The 25,025-nt window shown below is 42.4% G+C and overlaps 1 protein-coding gene across 3 annotated transcripts in view; it reads right to left on the reverse strand.

Annotated features, from left to right (window-relative positions):
• Positions 1-8,790: 8,790 nt before the first annotated feature.
• Positions 8,791-25,025, reverse strand: part of ARMC3 (armadillo repeat containing 3) — a 79,882-nt gene continuing 63,647 nt past the window's right edge. For 2 of the 3 annotated variants that reach the window (XM_060248374.1, XM_060248373.1), the window contains exons 16-18: positions 14,192-14,389; positions 10,170-10,332; positions 8,791-9,252 (exon numbers count right to left, since the gene is read on the reverse strand). In XM_060248374.1, the coding sequence (XP_060104357.1) occupies positions 9,043-9,252; positions 10,170-10,332; positions 14,192-14,389 (571 nt within the window). In that variant the 3' untranslated portion in view covers positions 8,791-9,042. Of the gene's footprint in view, positions 9,253-10,169; positions 10,333-14,191; positions 14,390-22,571; positions 22,680-25,025 lie in introns of all 3 variants that reach the window. The other variant, XM_060248376.1, reaches the window with a different exon arrangement.

A 25,025-nucleotide genomic window follows, 5' to 3' on the forward strand; every position in this document is an offset into this window, starting at 1 on the left:
ATGATGAAGTAGCAGGTAGGTCTGCATTGATCAAATCGTGGACGACATCGGTAACCTTGGGAAGGTCGGTGGTTAACTTAATGTTCAAAGTTGTGGCCATGTCGGTTATGAGGTCCAAATAGGACTTGGCCCCTTCTGAGGGAGAGAGATCTGCAGGCTTGACTATGTCAGAGGCTGGGGAGGCCGGCTGAGATAAGGACTGTGAAGAGTCTGAAGCCTCAAGGTCTGACTCGTCTTCGTCCCGTGGATCCTCGGGATCCGGTGGTAAGGGCGGTTTAGTTTGCTTAGATGTTGATGGTGTAGGAGAGACTGGAACTCGATGGTGAGGCGATACCGCATGTTCGGAGCGAGATGACAGGTGGCGTTGGTACCGTGCTGGACTTTGTTGTTGTTGGTACCGTGCTGGACTCTGCTGTTGTTGGTACCGTGCTGGACTTTGCTGCTGTTGGTACCGTGCTTGACTTTGCTGTTGTTGGTACTGTGTTGGGCTGTGCTGTTGTTGGTACCGTGCTGAATCCTGTGGTTGGTACCGGCCCAATTCCTTCTGCTGCTGGTACCGTGCCGGGTCTTGTTGTTGGTACCTAGACGAGTCGTGTCGTTGATACCGGCCGTGGTACCCTTCTCGATGTCCCACATCCTGGTGCCGTGAGTCACGGTGTCTACGGGTGCGGTAGGATTCTATAGAAGGGGATCTTGACGGTGTATAGCGCGGATAGGAGCAGCGGGATGGAGAGCGTGATCTGCTATAGTACCGACTCCCCTCGTCTCTACTGAGGGATCGCTCACGGTATCGTGTGGTCTTCTCCCGGTATGGGGATGTCTGGTACCGGTGCTTCATTCTAGGGGACGCCAGATGTCTGTCCCTAGAGAGTGATCTTCCGTGACGTCTATCGGGTGCGTGGTCTCGATGGCGTGGAGAGTCGAAGCGAAGTGGAGACACCATAGCGTCCTTGTAGGTACGAGGGACAGTAACGTCCCGGAAGGAGTCAAGGTCGAGCTGTTTTTGCAGTTGCTGTTGCTGTAGAGCTTTTTGCTGCTGCAGTTGCTGTTGCTGAAGAAGCTGTGAAGATGGCTGTGTAGGTTCCTTCGCCAAAAGGTCCTCCGGCAGGAATTCCTGTATTGAAGGCGAACGAGAGCCAATTCGGATGACCTCGGATTCGATAGCATCTACCGGAGTCAGGACTGGAGGCGGTGTTGGAGCCGTGAGCACTCGGAGTGAAGAGACCGCTAAGGCGGCTTTCGCATCCGAAGCTGACTGGTGAGGCGAAGAAGATTTCTCTTTTCCCGTCGAGTCACCATGTTGTTTCTTGGAATCATGGTGCTTCTTCGGGTGTTTTGAGGGCTTAAGCTTCCTGGGAGTCATAGCCACAGAAGCTGCCTGGACCGTACCGACCCTCTGTGGAGATTTCTGCGGATCAGAAGACTGAGACATAGCTGGGCGCAGAGATTGGGTCAGTAGGTGACTATTCAGTCTAGCGGCGCGGTTCTTTTTAGCTTGTTTGCCGAACTGGGCACAGTGAGCACAAGCGTCAATCCTGTGGGTGTCGCCCAGGCAAATTAGGCACAAAGCGTGGCCGTCTGAGGAGGGGATCTTAGTCCCACAGCGAATACACTTTTTAAAAGTGATTTTAAGTACTTTTCCTTCCATACGCCCGGGGGGAGGGGGGGGAAGGAGGAAAAGGGGAGAGATAAAGGAAACAGGAGGATATAACAAAGAATTTTTTTTTTCTTTTTTTATACTATACCAGACAGAAGTAAACGTGGGGAAAAATGAAGGAAGACGTTAGCGGTAGCGGAGAAAGGACAGTTGAGGAGGCTAGTTGAGAGGAGACGCAACGAGGAAGGACTATCCCGGGCGGCGGTCGGAAAGAAACTGGTGGGTGGAGCGCCTTCCCCCCGCTCCAGGCATGCGCAGTGGATGCCTGCTCCCCAGGGCGGGAGGAAGTGCGCGCCAAAAATAACGCCTAAGGCTAGCTTTGAATTCTCCGAGGTCGGGTTCGTTCCAGCGGGAAAACCCATGTGTGGGACTGCACAGAGACCACGAAGAAGATCGTTGACTGCGGGGTGACATGATAGAGGTTTACAAGATTATGCAAGGGCTGGAGAAAGTAGAGAAAGAAGTACTTTTCTCCCTTTCTCACAATACAAGAACTCGTGGGCATTCGATGAAATTGCTGAGCAGACAGGTTAAAACGGATAAAAGGAAGTACTTCTTCACCCAAACTTGTGGAATTCACTGCCCTCCTGCTCCAAATGGCAGCCACTGTAGCCTGAAGTTCTGGCAGCAGAACAATGCTGCTGGCCCTCAGTCTGTCTGGCAGAGAAAGAAGGGGAGATGGAGAGGGTTACCCTCTTTTCTTGTGGAGGCAGCACAATGACCAAGCACACACAAAGCTGCCTTGTACCAAGTCACACCATGGGGACTATCATATTGTCTCCCCAGGGTCTTGGGCAAAGGTCTTTCACATCACCTGCTACCTGATCCTTTTTAAACTAGAGATGCAGAGACTGAACCTGGGACCTTTAGCCTGCCAAGCAGATGCTCTGCCACTGAGCCATGGCAACCTTTCTAGGAGGGCTCAGTGCTTCCATTGCCAAACACACACCCCAGAGAGGAAGGTCCAACTGTAATTGTTGTCCTGAGGCCTTGGCAACTTCCCAGCGCTACCAACCCCTGATGCCAACCCTTGTCTGCAACCTCTTTGGAGAAGGTCAGTGTGCATAAGAATTCTGTGAACAGGAAGATCCTCCTTCTTTCTGTCTCTTGGCATGTTCACACCAGTGTCAGGACAGTGCAGGATACACATTTAACGAAGAATAAAACAAATCTGTGCATACAGTTTTGGCCCAGAAAGACGGAGAGGAAAAAACCCACAGATTTCTGGTTTTAGTATATATGTGTTGGCTTCATGCCTGGTGGTCAGAGGCCAAAGAGATGAATGGCAGCAGCTAAGCAGGGCCAGGAACTGGATTAGAACATGGCAGGAAGCAGGTGTGAGGAGTGAAAGAGTCCAAAAATGCAGGGCACTCGCCAAGGCCTGCCCTCAGCCAGCATTCTGTTCACCAGCAGAGGGTACGTAAAACATCAACCACCCACTGAAACCAGGTATGTCAGTTTGTTGTCTGAAGGCAGCTGTTGAAAACTGGGGTTGCCTCTAAAATAAATTATCTTTGTAATTTCTGTGAGAACACCAGACACAGAGTTTAGTCTCCTCACATCTTTTTTTTTTTTTTTAAGCAATCCCATGGTCCTTAGGTTGGGAAGGAGAGGCTAGATTGTGGGTCTCCATGCTGTTGTGGAAGCTTGGACCAGTTACACCAATCTCAGTTTTACCTACTTCACAGGGTTGTTGTGAGGATAAAACGGAGAAGGGAAGAATGCTGCGAGCCACTTTCCAGGAGAAAAGTGGGGTTTACACAAAGTAAATAACATAAATATGTGAAGGTAATGTGTTTTAGCAATGCCTTATATCTCAGCGAAGGTAACAGGGGGCTGAGAAGGCTTTCCAATGGACTGTCAGTGCCTAAATATATTTTCTTCACGACAAGTAAAGTAATCTGCATATGTTACACACTTCCCAGTATTTGGCCTTCTGCAGAGCAGAACACTTTGGTGCAGATATTTACATTCTTAAACACAAAGCTAGTCTTTAAACAAAGATTGGGAATCTTAATATGGGAGTGCCTTCTCTGACTGACAGGTCACAGGCCCACACAGCTCTACCAACCTAGCCCTTCATCCATTTGTCTCAATACTCCAAGGGAGATGGCTCTGCAAGGACTCCCCGAAGGATTTTGTGCCACTCTTGCCTGTTCTAGGAGCTCCAGTGCAGGGCTATATGCCAGGGGAGCACAAATCTTGAACAAAGCATTGGGCAGATCATGGTTTGCCTGCAGCAGCTTCCTGTAGGTTATTTTAATGGATTTATCACCCCGAACTAAGCCCAGGCCATCTGTTACATTCTCTAATTACAAATGCAGAAACAGCTAATTCACAACTGCATCATAAAAAGGTAAAATAGAAATGATTTAAGTGGAGGCGTATGTCATGTTTCAGCTGCCAATTGGAGGAAAATGGCTCTTCCGCCCAACAGGCTGATTTCTTTTATCCTAGAAAGTATCCTGTTCCTTACGGCAGGGAATTCAGCTTGAATTACCTGCCTGCCACAGGAGGTTACATGCCATTCTTAGCTGCATTTGCTGTGAATGGACAGGAATAAAATGCTGCATTATGATTAATTCTCCCCCCTTTCTTTTTCAGTATGAATTGGAAAAAACTGAGAATGAATTTTTAAAAAATCAAAATCTTCCTCATTAGGGGTGAGGAGGGAGTTGGGTATGTGGAACTACTGCTCTCTCCAAACCCTCCAAGCCTTCTGGGGCTTCATCCATCTTGCAATTAACAAAAATGACACATCTGACTAATTAAAACATACACAAGATTATGTTGCTGCTGATTTATCAGCGGAGGTCGAGCTCTTTCATTAACACTATGCGTTTTTCTTCTCTCCTCTCCGGGTGTTCTCCCTAGGGGTTGGAAGGGGGTGGGGAAGGGGGAGCGCTTATGGCTCAAGCCCACAATGACATTTCAAGGCCCCGTTTCCGAATCACTTTGAAGTGACAATATTTGATCAAATAAAAACTATGGAATTTCAGTAATGATTTTAGATTCCCATTTGCATTTTATATTCTTCCTCATTGCTGAGAGTGGATTAAGTCTCATATGAATATTTAATCCAACTGTTTGTCCTGGGTGTCTCCTGAGATTCCCTAATTTAAAACATTGATGCAGCTGAAGGGGTTCAGTCTTAGAGTGCAAATACTAATATCATAAAGGATGAGTTTGGCTGCCTACACTTTTTTTCTAGATGAGGTCCTTCCATCTCAAGCCTTGTTCACTGTTTCTCCTGAGCTTTTTAATAAACTTGCTCCAACAACAGAGAGGCACGAAATGCCAACCAATCATGGCCAGGCAAGGATATTTCCTGAGACTGTGGGTGCTTAAGGAAAGCCAGGAGGCATCTCTTCCTCCTGGATTACACCCAGGCCCATAGCTACAGGGGCCTCTGGGGGCCCTGCCCCCTGAATTTGTCGAGCCCCCCGCATCTGAGTAGGACAGGAGGGCGAGATGCGGCCATAGGGTATTTTCACATTCAGTTTGATCCAGAGTTTTAGAGTCTTCAAATCGCCAGCCACTGTTACGCTTTAATTATTTTTCTTTTACATTTAAGCGTTTCAATTGGGGGGGGGGGGTGTCTCTGATCAGAGGGCAGCCGGAATACCATTGCTTAGTTAAATATATACGATTGCTTGGAAATCGTGTCAACACTGCAAAAACAATACAAATTTAAATTACTAGATGAGGCAAGCAATGATATGTAAAAATTTCAAGTGCTGTCAGTTCTCATGCAAATTACTGCACCTTGCGGTGGCTTTCGGAGGAGTCTCTTAAAACGCATGAAAACTTCTACAATACAAGTTTGAAATGCCTGTAGAGAAAAGACAAGATGAAAACTAGTGTCGAGAAAAACGTTGCAGAAGCAGCTCCAAAATGCATCTCACTGAAACAAATGTAGCTGCTTCCAGCAGTAACGATGCAAAACAGTTGTGAGAACATTAGGTAATGTAAAAGGTGAGTTTCCAATGCAGTGATAGTCACAAACTGTCAGTGCAAGAACACCCATAGTGGGTCTTCCTGTTTCTTGCAGCCAGCTTTAAAGCCATTTACAAAAGCACAGAGACCCAGCCTCTCAGCCCTTTAAAAGCCCAGGCAATTGACAAGAAGGGAGAAAAAGCAAGTCTTTGGAGGGGAAAGAAAGGACAATGCCTCCATGGAAGGCATGAAGGAGCTGAGGGAACTTTTTAATTTTGTCAGCCCCCCCCCCCATTTCCCCAATGCCCCCAAAATGAGAAAATCCTGGCTACAGGCCTGATTACACCAGAATTATCTCTCTGGCCGTTTTCCCACTCACGTTTTACTGGCGCCACGACCATCCTGACGCCGGCGAATCTGCCTGGATTTCGCAACAGAAGCGCCGGCGCTCCCAGAAGCGCCGGCGCTTTCCGTCGCTAAGCCAGCGCAAACGTTTTCCTGCATCTTTGCGATTTCCGTTTGCGCTGGCTTAGCGACGGAAGTAGCCGGCGCTTCTGGGAGCGCCGGAGCTTCTGATGCGAAATCCAGGCAGATTCGCCGGCGTCAGGATGGTCGTGGCGCCAGTAAAACGTGAGTGGGAAAACGGCCTCTGAATTACTTTCTTCTGGAGATTTGTCTAAGCCACAAAGTCTAGGAGTTATGCTAGTGAAATGTAATTTTTAAGATTTAATATTATCTTATTCTTTTAACAACCATCAAAGTGCTCCTAATACAACCTACTTCCTGACTGCTCTGAGTCCAGTTTTTGGAGAAAAGTCGCAAATATTTCCATTAAATCCCCAAACACCCCAAGAAGACACAAAATGAATGCTTTTGCGGGGGTCACTGTCACAAAAGTCTATATTGGTGAGGAAATAGAAGTAAGATTTGCTTGGTCATAGTGTTGGCATGCTGGACTCGCTGCCTGAAGACAGTTCAGCCAGTCTCTGAAAATTCTTAAGGGAAACAATGTACATTGAAGTTTTACAGTTTCAATGTAATGTTTACTTTTATGTTGCTTAGTTTTGTTATTTATCAGACAGTCAGGAAGGATATAAGTGTTGGAAATACTGGATAAACTGCAGCTGAGTGTGTGGAGAGGAAATATCCCTGCCTCCCATGTCCAGGGTGACACATGCGATGCTCCTACACTACACGTTCCCCTTGATCAATGGACAGTGCTCTCAGCTGGGAGTGGGAGGTGACTGCTCGTGGCCAGTTTCATATCCTTCCATGGCATATAAACTCAAGGTGAGTTTGGCTATGGGGACTTGTTTCCTGCACATGCGCATTCTCCTCTACTCACCCGCAGTGTGCAGAATGTCACAAGTAACTCTTGGATGTGTGCTTATACATCTTATTTTGTGATGAATGTAGCACATCACATGTGACATGTGTATATGGGGAAGATGGAGGTATATACCTCAGATTTACACTCATTCTTGTCTGCAAATGAAATCTAAATGTCCTCATCCACTGAAATACCCATAAATGTTGTTACTTCAGTGGTAAAATGTAGAAACATAAACATCCATACACAAATCTGGTTCTATATTTATTATTTAAATGAGTGAGCTCACACACTGATAACCATCACTGCTACCCCCTTTGCTTCATTTATTCTGTGGGAAGTTTGAAATGAGAAGTGATTCCATTTGTGGCAGTCCAGCCTGGCATTCTGTGAACAACTGGTACACGATCTGTGAATTATCATGTGCATTCCTGAATGCTTGAATTAATTCATCCATCTATAATATTTCTGAGTACCTTTCCTAGGTAGGTACCCAGTGACATATACAAAACAAAGCACTTAAAACTTTTATTTTTGCTGTCAAGTCACAGTTGACTTGTGGTGACCCTGTGGGGTTTTCAAGGCAAGAGACATTCAGAGGTGGTTTGCCATTGCCTGCCTCTCTGTTGTGACCCTGGTATTCCTTGGTGGTCTTCTCTCTAAATATTGACTAGGGCCAACCCTGCTTAGTTTCTGGGATTTGATGAGATCGGGCTAGCCTGGACTATCTGAGAACTTAAACATTACAATAAACACAATCCTTAAAGGGAAGTAAAACAAAGGCAAGAAATAGGCGTGTGACATAGTCCCTAGAAAACACTTTCCTGTATGCTTGTTGATAAAAGTTGGCCAAAGTACTAGTTGAGTGGATTTCCCTTGGAACCAAGTTTCAAAGGGCAGATGCCTCCTCAGAGTTTGACCTGGCTACACTAATTTTGTAGTATAATGGAATTCACTGCCGCAGGAGTTCACTGCCACAGTATAATGAAATTCACTGCCACAGGAGGTGGTGGCGGCCACAAGCATAGCCACCTTCAAGAGGGGTTTAGATAAAAATATGGAGCAGAGGTCCATCAGTGGCTATTAGCCACAGTGTGTGTTTGTGTGTGTGTGTGTATATATATATTTTGCCACTGTGTGACACAGAGTGTTGGACTGGATGGGCCATTGGCCTGATCTAACATGGCTTCTCTTATGTTCTTAATGCAGCCTTCCCTCCTCCTCACTCCAAAGAAAATGGTGATGGCTTCCAATAAGACAACCAGTTTTGCTTCAAGCCATGAGTAAATGGTTTTCACTATAAAATTTGAGAATCATAACACAAATAGCCCTAAGTCATCCATGTTAGTAAATGCGCATAGACATTTCCTTTCCTGTCCAACCTGTGGGCAGCAATCTTGATAGTTCTATCCTTCTGTTTGGAGAGCCAAATCAAGGCACTGCCTTCCTCCAAACCTTTCGATTGCCCCTCCTCAATCTGTGCTGTCAAGCTAATGACACCAAACCATCTATTAGGCGGCCTGCTTATTATTCCCAGCCGAGTGCTGTGTGGGGGTCGGAGTGCTGCATGCTGAGATAAACCTCTTGCAACATTGCACATAGCAGCCTTCTGAGCACATGGCTACCACTCCTCTAGTGGGTGTGGCTAAAGACCGTATATATATTGCTTGTGCTTCATTCCCATATCGTCCTTATTAATGGTAAATGAAAATGGTGTAATTGTAATAACATCAGAGGGGAATGGTACTTTCAGTACAACAAACTTTACTTCTTCTGGTCAAGCCTTATTAAAAATGAATGGCTAAAAGGTTGTGACCAAGGTGACTGTCCTGTGACAGCTGGAATTTTAAAAGCACAGGTTTATATATGCTTCTGATATCTGAATTTTATTTTAAATGCATCAAAAACATGAACTGGGACAGAGATTCTTATGCCCTTCTGATGATTTCAGGTCAGCCCCCCCACCGCCCCACACAGATCCAAAGGCCCGTCTAGATCCTTCAGTCCACGGCAAAGAGCTTCACTTGAGCAACCCTTTGCAAAGAGGTCATACAAGTCCTGGCCTGCAAAATTAATAAAACTCATCTATAAGCAACTGTTAGAACAATCCTGGGAAGAATTAAATCCGTCTGTAGCGATCAGCCTCTGCAATTCCTTCTTTCATCAGGTGGCCCGGCTTGAACATGAGGTCAACAATAAACACCTGAGGTGGAATCAGAAGGCCAGGTATGCCCAAGGGAGACTCGTCAACCAATTTCACTTCATTCCATGCTCTGTTGTACTCTCCACGGACTAAAGTACAACTGATGCCGATTCTGTCTGCTAAAACCTACATCAGGAAGCAACCACACAGCAAGGTCTGTTAGTTTCCATCCCAAGGTCTGATCAATATATACACTTGGAACAGCTTCCTGTAACTGCACGGTATCAGGATGGCAGGTGGCTGACCAGGGCTCCTCCCATACACAGCTTCTTTTATGCTACAATATGCAGGAAGTGGAATTATAGCTGTGGTCTGCAATCACGTTTGCTTGGATGCCACAGTGCCACATGGCTCTGGTTCCTAAGAGAAAATGTAACCTGGAAATGATTGATTTAAATGCCCTTGGAGAAAAGGATGTGCTTTTAACCACAAAAGGCTGAGTGCAAAAGAGAAGCCTCTCTTTCTCCCTCCAGTGCTTTGTCCTTGTCAGGGCTTTGGGTGGAGGTTGAATGGCAGTGATTTGTTCAAGGCAATCCAGTGAACTTGTGAACTTGCAGGTTAGGGTCAAGCTAGATGTTATGGGGGCTATGGGTTGACCTGTGGCCAAAGAATTTGTGGCATTTTTTAAATGATCAAATTCTTTCCTAAAATGCCAGTGGTAGTCACAGGTAGAATCCATGGCTGCTATGATGTCTAGTTTGAAACTTAGTTTCAATCATTCATTTACACATTTAGTCTTATGTTACCTTGACATGAGTGTTATGCAAACATCACTCACCCCTTCCTGCTAAGAGGCTTCAACAGTGCTTATAGCTAGAATGCCTACAGAAGAGCAATGCAGCTCTTTGCCTGACAGAAAACTGATATTTAGCAAACTCAAAATGATTTAAATTCTTCAACAATTAAGGCTCAAACAACAGCTTAAAGATGATATCGAAGTTTAAACCAGTATATTGAAGCATACAATTTGTTTCATTTTTTTAAATTGTGCAATGGCAACAATATTTTTTAATTTAGAAAACCAGCTGACTGATCACATTTACCTTGAAAAGCAAAGCCCGGTGGTAGAAGGTCCCTTTGCTGATCCTCCCAACAGGCACAACATTACATTTAAGTTCAAATTTAATTTCACTTATGTGAAGTTCCCAGTTGAATTCATGTAGCTTGTCTTTTTCAATTACGCCACCCATATTGTCTGCAACAAACCTGTTTTAAAATCCACCAAGGAAAATTTAAAAACATTTATATAGTAACATTATATAGTAAAAAAAAAATCCCACATAACATTACTATCTATGTATAGCTTCCAATGGATCAGTTTCAAAAGTGGTATCTCTCTGAATACCCCAGAAGAAGCTACCAAACCTGAGGGCCAGACTGCAGCCAGCCTCTCTTGCTTCTCTGTTTTCATTCACAATTTATAACAGACCAGAAATGCAGAGATAGTTTTAAAAGAGGGCCTGGGCGGGCCGCTGAGGATGACTGAGGAGTCCAAAGATGTCACACCACCCAGCTCCAGCCAAACATCATATGAAAACAAATCACAATGTGCCTAGCCCTACGGGCCACAGGATGACCAGTGCTCTAGAACAATGCCCCCTTAATCCTCTCCTTTGCAACAGCACTGAACTGGGGTGAATGGCTGGCCATTTGTTTGCATGTGATGTAACTTGATACACTGAATTCTCCAGACTATTTGACCTTTTAATCAGTGCTTACTTCTAACAGACAGGTCCAGGTGGGCAGTTGGTCTGAAGCAGTAGAACAAAGTTTGAGTCCAGTGGCACCTTTAAGACCAACAGAGTTTTATTCAAGGTATGTGCTTTTGTGTGTACGCACACTTTCTCATGTACAATGAAATAGAATTTATGCACTTCCTCAGATACAATGAAATGGGATTCAGTGCATAAATGGAATTTACCAGTCCATACATATAAGGCTAGTTTTGCCAGAATCCTGGAGAGTTTTCCCCTGTCATCTTGTGCGTGTGTGTGTGGGGGTATTTGTGAATTTCCTGCATTGTACAGGGAGTTGGACTAGATGACCCTGAAGGTCCCTTCCAACTCTATCTATAAGGAAGAGGCTGAACAGCAAATCAGCATACAACATAATGATGTTTTAATAGATGCAAACAGGAATAATAGGCTAAGTTTATACGGTCACGGTTGTTTAGATTTCATTCTGGGGAAAACAGTGAAGCAACTAAATATGGACAAGTAATGTAGCAGCTTTCCATGCCAGCATACTTAATGCAGCCAGGTGGAAGCAAACCATCCCTTAGGCTCTCAGAATACTGAGCCTGCAGGAAAATAAAAATGTACAGCTATCATCGTAGCTATTTTAATTTTTATTAGCCTGGTTCTTTGAGTATGCTGAATGTTGCTGGACAAATTAAAATGCTAATGCCGTTTTTTTGTAGGTCATCAATTTACATTATCTTTATAGGCCAAACTGCTCTGGTTCTTTCTAGAAATTATTTTAATGTGCAGCAACCAAACTGCAATCCATTATGTGTGTGTATCGGTGACTACCAAGTGGTCTCCTTTCTGCAAGCAGCTCACATCTGGAAGAGACAACGTATGAGACATGAAACCATTGTATTGCCTTTGTTTCCCTGAACCAGCTCACTAGAAAACATGCATGGGAGGCAAACAGCTCGAGCTTCTGAGCACCTGTGCTCCAGTAAGCACTTGGGCTAGGATAAAGCAGCCACTGCACCATTGCAACCAATGAAACTGCAATGGGATTATGAGTTCATCCACACTTGTGAGCTTATCACACTCATGCTACAATGAGGTGTTGGTCTTTTGAAAGAGTCACCACTGCCAGTTGCAGCACAGTAGCTTCCAAACACTTGTCATAGAAATGGATAGACAGGACGGAAAGCAGAGCATGATGGGGGGGGGGGGGGACTGAGGATGGAAGAATGATGTGACATACCAAGTTCATTTGGCCATGGTGAATAAACTACACTAGAAATCCTATTTAGTGCCAATTTATTATAATGAGATGGCAGTCACAAGGCAGTGCAACAGGATGGGCAAGCTCCATTTACCAATTGCAGGGTGCTGCAGCAGCTACTTTGACTTAGGGTACTCATATATCTGCCACTTTGCAAATATACAGGTCACAAGGCGGGCAGGGATTATGTAGCAGAGTGGTTCATAGTTATATGACAAGGATTTTTTTCATCTTCTGTGCAACTTGTCTGTCATAATAATTCCTAAGCCTCCCAGGCATGAGCACTTTCAGCCCTTGCATAGCTTGGCATGCACAAGCCCACTGAAACCAATAAGGGAGATTTATGGTAAAACCATCTACCTGGAAAACAGCAAGAGTCCAGTAGCCCCTTAAAGACTTCTTAAAAATTGTGGCAAGGTATGAGCTTTTGTCACTGCTCACTTTGTCAGATACCATCAGGATCTAACTGGATTTCAAGTGTTTTTAAATTATTCACTCTTCATAATATTGGGGGTTCATGATTTTTTTCTTACTTGGCTTCTTTATCTCTACAGTCCAGCATAATTTATGGACAATAAAAATTTACAAAAATTTAAAACTCTTACTAAATCATACATTGTGCTAAATTCTTTAATATTCCATACCCACCTTCAGTGCTCTCTCCTCCATACATGCTACAGAGGTCTACATTTCCCTTCCAGTTTCCAGAATCATAAATTGTCCAGCAGGGTTATCATCTGTACATTATCCCTAGACAGTGCATTTGTGGCAGAGCCTATGTTTGTCTCACTTTTTATATAATGCAGAACTCATTATAAGAGCTTAAAAGCAGGGGACCCACAAGGACTCAAGGGAGAGCTCATTTCCTCAATCCCTCTTGCTTTTCTTCTTTCCCTCCCACAAAAGTGCCTACAACCCCTCCCCACCCCAACCTACCTTTTCTGTCGCCTCCATTAGGGTTGCCAATCCCCAGGCCCTCCTCCTGCTTCAGGGTTATCAGAAAGGGTGGGAGGGAAATGTCCGCTGGGCACTCCATTATTCCCCATGGAGACTGACTCCCATAGAGGGTATAATGGAGAATTGATCCATGGGTATCTGGGGCTCTGGGGGGGCTATTTTTTTGAGGTAGAGGCACGAATTTTTCAGCATAGCACCCGGTTCCTCTCCCCAAAATACTCTCCAAGTTTCAAAAGGATTGGATTGGGAGGGTCCAATTCTATGAGTCCCAAAAGAAGGTGCCCCTATCCTTCATTATTTCCAATGGAGGGAAGGCATTTAAAAGGTGTGTGGTCCCTTTAAATGTGATGGCCAGAACTCCCTTTGGAGTTCAATTATGCTTGTCACACCCTTGCTCCTGGTTCTACCTCCAATGTCTTCTGGCTCCATCCCCAAAGTTCCCAGATATGTCTTGAATTGGACTTGGCAACCCCTACCTCCCATCTTCAGCTTTCCCTCCACTAGCAGTCCTTTTCCTTCCTTCTGCCCCACCTACCTATATACGTTATACTGTTTCTCCCTCCCTCTATTTTTCTCTTCCTCTTCCCCCCATCTTCAGCTTTCTCTTTTTTGGTCCTCCCCTTCCATCTTTACCTTCACTTCCTCCTATCTTTCACCATTTTTTAGTCTGTCTCCCCCTCCCTCTACCCTGACACTAAACTGAGGCTTGGAAGCCTTGGCAGTTACAGTTGGAAACTGCCTAGCAGCCTCCAAAATGGCTTCAGTAACAAGACTGAACTCTGACAAAATAGAAGTGATGCTGGTTGGGAAGGAAGTGCTAATGAGGATTTGGGTAAAAACAGTTCTAAAGCTGAATGTAGTCTCTAGGTTTTCCATCCAGGATGGGGACCTGGAGATCTCCTGGAATTACAACTGATTTCCAGGGTACAGAGAGACCAGTTCCTCTGGATAAAAATGGCTGCTTCGGAGAGTGGAATCTATGCCATCATTCCCTGGTTAGGTGTCTTCCCTCCGCAAATCCTGCCTTCCCAGGAGCCACCCTCCAATCTCCAGGAATTTCCCAACCTGGAGTTGACAACCCTATTTACAACACTAGGAAAACTTGATGCCTCACATGTATTTACAACACTAGGATTCTGGTACTCACTCTGCAAGTGCTATAACCTGTTGTTTGGTGGATGCTAGTGGTAGAATTGTTTTGGAAGCCTCAGTAATATAATCCAGTAAAATGGGGTCGAAGGGGGGAAGCCATACAGCCTTTTCAGGAACCTCTTCGACTACTTTCTGTGCATGATCCATTTCTTCTTCTTTTGGTTTCTCTTCTTCTTTTTTCCCTTTCCCTTTTCTTTTATTAGAAAAAAAGACAAATCTGTAAGAAATCTTTCCAAAGCCCTGATTCTAGCTGTAGATATAGCATCAAACAGGCTTGCCTGCTTGCATCTGGATAGAACTTTTTTTTCTTGTTACACGAATTTCAGTCTCTTTCAGAATTTCCTGTATCTTCACAATGGCATTGCAGAAACTTTGTGTTGCCAAGTCAATGCCAGTATTCTTGTGCTCCTAGAGATACCATGCCTACTGTTTTCTAATGCCAGGATGCCAGCTCAAAAAGGGAAATCCAAAAAGAGCTCAGATCCTGTTGGAAATTTGCAAGTTTATTTACAGAAAAAAGTAAATCTGGCAGATTATTTCCCTTTACAAGTGAGTACTCCTAAACCATCTTTGAAACATATTGATGAGGCAAATGGCAGTATGAACAGTGCCAGCAATAATTGCATCAACTAGAGAAATTACAGCCAATATTGCAAACATTGCTGCCACTTTGATCTCTCCACCATATGGGTCACATGTCAAGATGCATAAGGCCTAAGATGGTTTGGATCTATTCACATGTAGTGGAATACACTATATGGACCAGCTCTGTGATAGTCACATCATTCATTTTAAAAAGGGCTGGTGTATACTGTGGCAACTATATAAAAATGTTTTTAAAAAGAGGACAAAAGGTGTTCCTCAGGCCTCTCGTGGAAACACTCTTCTTATCTGTGCCTCAGTACAACATTTTTCATGGGAGCTAAGAAACAGGAACATGGTGGATGTTCTGCAGTGGGTCTTGGTGGTCCTGAACTGTGAGAGAAAGCTACTGTAATATAATTAATAGACTAGTTATTAGATTAAAACCATGGGAGAGCAAGATCAGACATGCACTCAGCCATGACACTTACACTCAAGGCCCATTCATTAACCGTCCTAACCTATCCCACAAGGTTGTTGAGAAGACAATTTGGCAAGGAGAGAACCACACAGATGAATTAAACTCCCTGGGGGTCAAGGGTGGCATAGAAATGTATACACAAAAATGTACAGATGGATTCTGTAACTAATTTATAACCCTTGAGATGCCCACTGAGTTTATTCTGACACTTATTCTGCAGCTAAAGGTAATTTGCATTACTATACCTCTCAGAAAACACTAACACTCATGAAACCCCATAATGTGGCTCTTATAATATTGCCAGAACAAGCTGTAGAAGCATGTTTGTAAAACAAACACAACGCAGTACTCTGTATGTTTGGTCACTTATGAACAACAGTGGTTCCATGAATGCAAAGGTTCTCCATTTAAAAGCAAGCAACATAAAATTTAAAAGCAAGCAAAAAGACCAAAAAGAATTTAAAAGCTCTCAAAGCCACTCAACTGGGCCAATCAAAAACAAGCTGTTCCTAACTATTTTACCACATGCCCCACAGAGGTTCTGAATTAAATTTTTTTAAAATTATGAATATTTCACTGCAAAGCTCGCATTCCCCATTCCCTCATTTTAAGTTCTATATCATACTAGTGAGCTAGACAGGGGTCTTCTATTCCTAGCCAACATGAGGATGAGAATCCTGTTTAAATGTTTGACTTCAGTGCTCTCCTGCACAGCAGTTAAGAACATCAATGGAAACAACACCAACCAAAGCATTAGGAATACATATTTTAAAGCATTTATTTGCAGTGCTGGTGCTGTTAATATATACTACCCATCTGGTGGAACTGTATCAGGGCAGTGAAATATTGGAAGATGATAGTTATCAGGGCTTTTTTTGTTTCAGGAACTCCTTTGTATATTAGGCCACTCCCCCCTAATGTAGCAATCCTCCAAGAGCTTACAGGGCTCTTCATACAGGGCCTATTGTAAGCTCCAGAAGGATGGGTTACATCAGGGGTGTGTGGCCTAATATGCAAAGGAGTTCCTGCTACAAAAAAAGCCCTGGTTGCTATAATGATTTCAAAAGGAATTACATATAATATGGAAATGATACTAGCAGGGCTTTTTTTGGTAGTAGGAGCTCCGTTGCATATTAGGTCATAAAACCCTGATGTAGCCAATCCTCCAAGAGCTTACAGGGCTCTTAGTACAGGGCCTATGGAAGCTCCAGGAGAACTGACTACATCGGGTGTGTGTGTGTGTGTGTGTGTGTGTGTGGCGTAATATGTAAAGGAGTTCCTGCTACAAAAATAGCTCTGGATATTAGAATTATGTAAGCTTTATTTTCAAGAAGTAAAAAAGAGTTATTTTATATGCTGGCAAAAATCTGGAAACTGAAGAAAACTCCAACAAGGAGATCTTTCTTAGAGTCAAGGAATACTATGTATTTGTTAGGCTTACAGCATTACAGAAAGAGGAAGATTTCTAGGACTTAGAGTTAGCATGGCATGAAGATTATATAATTTAATTCTTCTTTCTTTTTTCAAATAAAAATATATGAACGTTAAATATGTATATATACTGCCATAATGAGAATACTCTGAAACAACAAAAAGATGGCCTGTTTTTCCAAGTGGCTATGAGAAAGGGAAGGAGAGCTAAGTGCTGGGTTAACCACACAGTCAGAGGTTACCACTGATTACTTCATCTGATATATGTGCCAAATTGTAAGCTTTTAAGAAGTTCATATGTGGCTCCAGGTGATCTGAATCCATCAAATTATGTGGAATATGAACCAGGTTTAATATCATTTGGCCATATTTACTGAACACTAAGAAGCCATAATTGAAAAAAAAATCTTGATGTAACTAAAAGCCCCCAAATGGGTTCCAGACAGATTAGCAAAATTGGCTCTTGCAGAAAAGACAGCTAATTAAAAAAGGAGTGAGAGAGAGAGAGCCATGCACACAATTCAACTAAAACAGATAGGTGGTTTCCTGTAATTAATACTGTTCTCCAAGGTTGTTGCTGATGTGCACTTACATACAACAACGTTATGACATCAGTCAAGAAATGGTCCTCTGCCTAGATTAATACCAGCAGTTTGGAATTATACCTTACACTTTAATTCACTGAGAATGTTACTATGTTCAGAAACATTCTGGTCCTTCTGGAGCACAAACCTTTGTTGGCAGGCTCCTTGCTTCTGATTCCATGAAGGCTGAATTGTGTGGCAGAGGAATAAGGTAGAGACAGAAAGCACCTCTCAGCACTGCTGTATTCCATCTTGTTGATGATATCATTCCTGATCACAGCTTGAGGCACAGTAGTTCATAGCAAGGTCCAGGGATTTTCTTTGTAGCAGGAACTCCTTTGCATATTAGGCCACACCCCCTGATGTAGCCAATCCTCCAAGAGCTCTTCTTACAAGGCCTACTGTAAACTCTTGGATGACTGGCTATATCAGGGGGGTGTAGCCTAATATGCAAAGGAGTTCCTGCTACAAAAAAAGTCCAAGGTCAGATTTTTTTAGGTATTTGAGGAGCTAACTAGCAGCTGCTACCTTTGGCTCAGCTGCCACCTTTTGATTTGAAGAGTGGATAAAGGAGAGAAGCAAGACAAGGTTCTGTTCCACTGGCAAACATCAGAGAAGCAGTGCCTCCCTGTCTTAGAGCTGAGTTTCAATTTCATAAAATGGCACCTGTCCTTTACAGAGCCCGCCCCCTTCTTTGAGCAAAGAGTATAGTAATTGCCTCAAAAATATATATGGGCTGTGCTCAATTCAGAATAAGGCATTTCAACCTTCTATGATGAAAGGTTGAAGGAGCTGGGTATTGTTTAGCCTAGAGAGGAGATGACAGAGAGGTGATATGATCATATATAGAGGATGTCATGTAGAGGATGGTGTGGAGTTGTTTTCTGTTGCCTCAGAAGTCAGAACCAGAACAAACGGGTTGAAATTAAATTGAAAGAGTTTTTGGCTAAACATTAAGAACTTCCTGACAGAGCACTTCCTCAGTGGAACAGGCTTCCTCGGGAGGTGGTGGGATCTGGAGGTTTTTAAACAGAGGCTAGATGGCCATCTGACAGTAATGCTGACTTTGTGAACTTAGGCAGATCATAAGGAGGAGGGCAGGAAGGATTGCATCAGTGCTTAGTTCTCATGGCCCTTTCTTATATGTCCAGGGAAATGTTGATCAGCACTTTGGGGTCAGGCAGCAATTTTTCTCCAGGCCAGTTTGGCCAGGTATATTGGAGGTTTTTTTTTGGTTTTTTGCCTTCTTCTGGGCATGGAGCAGGTGTTTGTGTGTGTGGGTGGGGGGGGATATTTGTAAATTTCCTGCATTGTGCAGGGGTTGGACTAGATAACCCTGGAGGTTCCTATGATTCTAGGCTGTTTCATGGTAATGGCCTTGTAGCCTGGGCTGGTGGCCCCTGGACCCCAGGAAGAATGTAGTGTCCCTTACAATGAATGATGACATGTTGTATCCAGATGGATGTTCTGCTTACAAAAGGGGGGGAGGTGAGCTCATCTGATTCCCACCTCACTGCAAGGTTTTATCCGCAAGAGTCCCATAAAGACAACCAACAGCTATTCAGGGGTCAGAGAGCACAGCTGGAGGTAGGAACTGACCTGCTTCAGAAAACTGACAGCATCCAACTCATACAAGATAACAAATATAAATAATAAAATGGAATTCAGAACATGATGGTCAATTGGTTGACTGTGCTGACAAAATCAAAAACCCCAGCCTTCTTACCCCAACCTGATGGAGAACTTTGGAGCCGACACTTCCCAGCCCCCAAATCCTCATGACTCTATGAATCTGAAAACATTCCATTGAACAGAGTGGCTTCACACATGATACATTTCCTACAGGCATTTGCACTTCTGTGTAGGAAGAAATGTTTGTATTGTATTCATCATGAATGACCACTTTGAATGCCTTTAGTTTGTGGCATATAGGTTTTCTATAGATAGTCTCACATTCCTATCATGTATCTGCACAGTAAAACATGCCTGCATGTGATCACCAAACACGAGCAATTTTCCTTATATGTTTTCCCTTGTTATCCAAGTAGGGAAGTTGCCATGTTTGCCGTGGCCCAAAGGAGGCAGGAAACTCTAGTTTCTGCCTGCCTTATTATTATTATTAGTTTATTTATATTCCGCCTATTCCCCTGTAGAGGCTCAGGGCAGAGTACAACATAAATAATATCCAGCATCAGATAAATATGCTTTTGGCTGAAGAAATTGAGAAAAAATTAAAATGGACAAGATTAAATCATTTTGAAAACGCAAATAAAGTAAGCAGATGGTTGGCCTACAGGCTGAAGAAGGAAAGAGAGAAAAAGATCATAAAGATGCTGAAAAATGAAAACAATGAGGAAGTGTTTCAAAATGCGCAGCTGAAAGACATTATTCAAAGATTTTGTGGGAATCTGTATAGAAAACAAAATATTGTGAAATTACAGCAAGAGGATTATATGAAAGATTTGAAAATGAACCAATTAACGAAGGAACAGCAAACAAGTTTGGAGAATCCTATTTCAATGCAGGAAATAGTGGAAGCAATTAAAGCACAAAAAACTAACAAGACTCCAGGTCCGGATGGACTTCCGATTGAATTTTTTAGAACTTTTGAAGATCTATTATTGCTTCCCTTCAAGAAAGTAATTGAGAATGTTTACAATTTAGGAGAGATTCCAGATTCATGGAAAGAAGCATTAATTTCACTTATTCACAAAGAAGGTACGGATCCGTCAGAAATTAAGAATTATAGGCCAATTTCATTATTGAATAGTGACTACAAGATATTTGCTGCTATATTGGCAAACAGATTAAAGAAGGTTATCGCCGGCCTAATTCATGAAGACCAAACCGGCTTTGTTCCAGGACGTTTGATGAGTCAGAACGTGAGGATACTACTAAACTAAACTTGATCGAGTACTATAAGGAGCATCCTGACAAAGAATTTGCTACTATCCTGGTAGATGCAGAAAAGGCGTTCGATAATGTTAATTGGAATTTTATTAAGATGTCATTGGCAGCAATTGGCTGTGGGGAAAAGTACTTTGGAATGGTTGAAGCAATCTACTCAAAACAGGCAGCGAAAGTAAATTTCAACGGAGTGATGTCTGACTTAATAGAAATAGAACAAGGTACCAGGCAGGGATGTCCGTTATCCCCTTTGTTATTCATCTTGACGCTAGAACCCTTAATCAAGAAGATTAGAGAAGATACACGTATTCAAGGAACCAGAATAAAGGATGTGGAATATAAGACGTTGGCATTTGCAGATGACTTGGTTTTTATTTTGGAACAACCCATTTCTTCGGTATCTTTTTTGAAGCAAAGGTTGTCAGAATTTGGAGAAATTTCGGGGTTTAAATTGAATGTTGCTAAGACAAAAATTCTGGCGAAAAATATGGAGAAAGCTCGAATTGAAATATTAGAACAGCTCTCAGGTTTTAAGTATGAAAAGAAGATAAAATATCTTGGAATTCAGCTGACAAATGATCTTAAGACCTTATACAGAGATAACTACGAGAAAATTTTGAAAGAAATACGTAATGACCTGATTATCTGGAAGGACCTTCAGATTTCATTTTTAGGTAGAATCGCTACAATAAAAATGAACATCCTCCCACGGATTTTATTCCTTTTTCAAACAATTCCAATTATTTTGCCTAGATCCTTTTTCCAACAACTCAATTCTATGATCAAGACTTTTATTTGGCAAGCCAAGAAGCCCAGAATAAAACTGAAAGTACTTCAAGATAGTAAATTAAGAGGTGGCCTGGCTCTCCCAGACTGGAACCTGTATTACAAGGCGTCTTGCATTGCATGGTTGAGAGCCTGGTGCAAGTTGGATAATAAGAGATTAATGATTCTAGAGGGTGCCGGACTGGGAGAAGGATGGCATAACTATATGTGGTACCGAACTCCTGTAAAAACGGGTCGCTTCTTCAGACATGAAATAAGAAAATCCTTGTTCAAGATTTGGGATGAAATCAAAGTGCAATATACTTATACTCCAAAGTGGCTATCTCCAATAGAGGCCTTGAATCACCCCAATCTATATGACTGGGACAATCCACAAGACTATGCACACTTATTAAATAATCAGAATGAATTGATCGAGGAAGAACTTTCTAAGTTAAATTGGTGGCTTCAGTGCCAAGTTAAATCAAGATTCCAGAAAGATAAAGAAAAAGGTTTCTCCAGTAAACTTATTGAATTAGATCTTATCTTGGACTCTAAGCATAAGATAATTTCCAAAGTATATGATTGGTTACTACAGATCAAAATGCAAGATGAAGTCGTAAAAGAAACATGGATCCGTTGGTTAAAAGACTTTGGCTATAACATAGATATCGAAGAGTGGGAAAAACTGTGGAAACGGAACTTAAAACTAATAAGACCAGCAGATCTTAAAGAAAATTTATATAAAATGGTACATAGATGGTACCTTACTCCAGATAGACTGGCAAAAATATACCCCACATATTCAAATAAATGTTGGAAGTGTCAAGGAGCTAAAGGATCGCTATTTCATATATGGTGGCAATGTAATCGAGCGAGAAAATTTTGGTCTCAAGTTAATATTTGGATTCAAAAAATCTTAAAGGTACAACTTAACCATGTTCCAGAATTGTATCTGTTAGGTATCTGTAGACAAAACCTCCCTATACCAAAATTGAAGCTGGTATTATATATAGTCACTATCGCTAGGATTTTGTACGCTAAATACTGGAAGACGAACAATATTCCTAATAGGGAGGAATTTATTAACAAGTTGTTAGATACCGCCGAATCTGATTTAATGTCCACAAGACTAAGAGATGGTAATTTGCAAAAATGTCAGGAGGAATGGGAACCCGTGTATAATTGGGCAAAAAGCAGAGGTTTTGATTTGGAGCAATAAAAACTTACTCGTAGTTTCATCCTTTCCATCTCCCAGTGTGTGGGTGTGGGCAAATGTGTTGTATTATTGTTATTTGTGGTTTGATTGTGTGTTGATATATGTCTATGTTTTTACTTTTCTTGTTTCTTTTTGTCGTGTTTATTTCCTGTCATGTATATCTATCTCTTTTATAATAAATTTTTTTTTCAAAAAATAATAATAATAATAAAATCACAATAAAATCACAGCAGCATAATAATAAAAAACCCAATTACAATATTCAATACAACAAAATAGTCTGGCAGAACAGAGGGGGTTGAAGCAAACAGCCATCTTGAATGCATGTACAAGCCTGATTAAACAGTTAATTTTTTGCCCTCCAGCTCTAAATAAGAATAAAGTTAGATCATTCAAATTATAATACCTTGATCCTTTCTCTCTACCGCTGCCTTTGCTGACTGAAGATGACCGTCCAGGAGATTCCGGCTTTTCCTCCGCCGAGCTATCAAAATTACAAAGTAATTCCCCATTTCTCCTTGATTTCATTAGAAATTATTGAGGGGTTTGTGCACACATTACACAGAGGCCAACGTAAGTGGTACTGAGAGTCAGCAGTACATTCCCAGCAAAATCCATGGCAAAATACAGGCAGTCATAAAGTGGGTCGGGTCTCACTAGCTTTCAGATAACATATCAGACACAATCCCACATCTTCATCAAATACCATTGTAATTACCAGTGAAATAACATGACATTGCAATAGTCTGCACTTCAGCTGTGCTGACATCATCACAGGATAAACAGTCTCACATTAGAATTCACCTTCTTAAAATGAGAATTTGATGGGGATTTTCCAGCCTCTTTGGTGCTCTGGGGGAACCAATGGCATACTTGACTCTACGGTACAAGTAGGTGTCGATGGATGCACAGCCCAGTATAAAATGGGCATATTTTATACATACTGGTGCACTCTGAATTCACCACGGGAAGTAGCCATGACTCAGTTGGTACAACACACTCTTTGATGCAGAATGTCCCAAGGCTCGTCCCTGGCATCTCCTGTCAAAGGGTTTCAAGCAAGCAGCCAGTTTTGGGAAAGACCTCTCTGTGACCCTGGAGAGCTGTCGCCAATCAGAGTAGGGCCACTGACCTGATATGATATAAGGCAGATTCATACATTTCGCCGGATGCAGTCAGGTCCTATCTCTTCTTAACACCAATACTAAGAAGGAAAAAGATATTCTGTCTAGCTATTTTTTTCTTGTTTTCCTAAAAAACCCCAAGGTTCTGTCCAGTCCACAATAAAGAGTAGCCAGAGGAAATCCCTCTGATTATGGCACGTTACTGATAATCTATTATGATTACTGCTCTTTCTATTATATAATAGACACGACATGGAAAGTACTTAGCTATAGAGGGTAAGAATGTGTTCAAGGTTGCCAGCACTAATAATTCAACATATTGGCAACTAGATCTTGGATGCAGTAAGAACACAGTTAACCAAATATGTACAAGCACTTTAACTTGTTTTAATGGCTGTATTACTGAAAGGACTGTTGACTGTATAATAAATATGATGAACATAATGGCAACGAATCCCTTTGTCAATAAAAAGTTCTCTTCTTGCCCTTAGCATTATTTCCACAGTTCTTAAATGCCAGCCAAACAAAGCAACAGTTAATGGTGGCAGCAGAAGAATAAATCCTTACGTATTATTTATTTCTTGGGGAATTACCTCCCCCCATAACAACTGGTTTTATACAATGGAAAAATATGAGACATGACAGGTAAAAAACAGATGCAGCTGGTAAAATAAGGTGCAAAAATAAATGTTAAGAATGGCCAGTTCAATGCATGTTAAACTTAAATGAAAATATGCAACCAGAGAAAATGTACAAATAAAAGGTTGTTGGTAGCATTATTATTTCACAGTTCTTTTATCTTGAGGGGGAAAGGCACCACATTGTACCCATCTGTTTTTTCTTACCAGGAATAATACCAGCTCCACTGGGGAGATGTATAGTTTCATTTTGAACCCTGCCAGTGAAAAGAAATATTTATCTTTTTTAGCTGTTCTTTTGTCGGCTTCAGGCTGAGGTACACTTCATGGATATTTTTGTACTGCTTTTATGTTGCTGATGTGTTTTTAATGGCTTGTTTTGTTTTTATAGTGATAATGTAGGATGATTTTATTGTATTGTTATTAGTTGTAAACCACCTCTAGCATAACTCGGGAAAGGCAGCATAAAAAATTCCTAAACAAAATAATAATGTATGAAAGTGGCACATGAACCAAAACCCTCATCAGCCAGGCAGGGAAAGAAAAACAACACCAGTCCATGCCAGGATATCCTATCCTATTGGAAAGGCCACTGCTAACAGGGCTGAATGCAGTCTCAGCAATCAGAAGATGGCTACAGATAAACAGAAAGATTTATCTGTAAGTATAAAACTGGCAAATCTGTAAAATAAATCTGTAAATCACAGGATTGCCTTGAGTCCTTAGATGCTGGGAAGAAAGGTGGGCATATAAATATTTTAAATAAATAAATCTGTTCAATCATCTGTAAAGTATCAGCCTGACACAACAGCCTAATGCACACTAGACGCTGCAGGATAAGGAAGCTCTGAGCAGAATGTGTTTAGGATTAGCTAACACTGTGAAACTGCTATCAGGAGCAGGCTGGGAAGAAAAAATGGCCTTGAACAAGAGTCCTGCTCCCTGGCCTCCAAAAGGAGGAAGGGAAAGAAGGAGAGCCAGCCAGCCCCATACCTTGCATGGATTGGCTGGGCACCTCCTGCAACTCCTCCGGGCCTGGGCATAGCCATCTGCAAGCTGTGCCTGGCTTGCCCAGGTCGGGAGCAGTAGGTGTGGCCT

The sequence above is a fragment of the Heteronotia binoei genome, chromosome 10 (assembly GCF_032191835.1).
Source record: "Heteronotia binoei isolate CCM8104 ecotype False Entrance Well chromosome 10, APGP_CSIRO_Hbin_v1, whole genome shotgun sequence".
Lineage (NCBI taxonomy): Eukaryota > Metazoa > Chordata > Lepidosauria > Squamata > Gekkonidae > Heteronotia > Heteronotia binoei.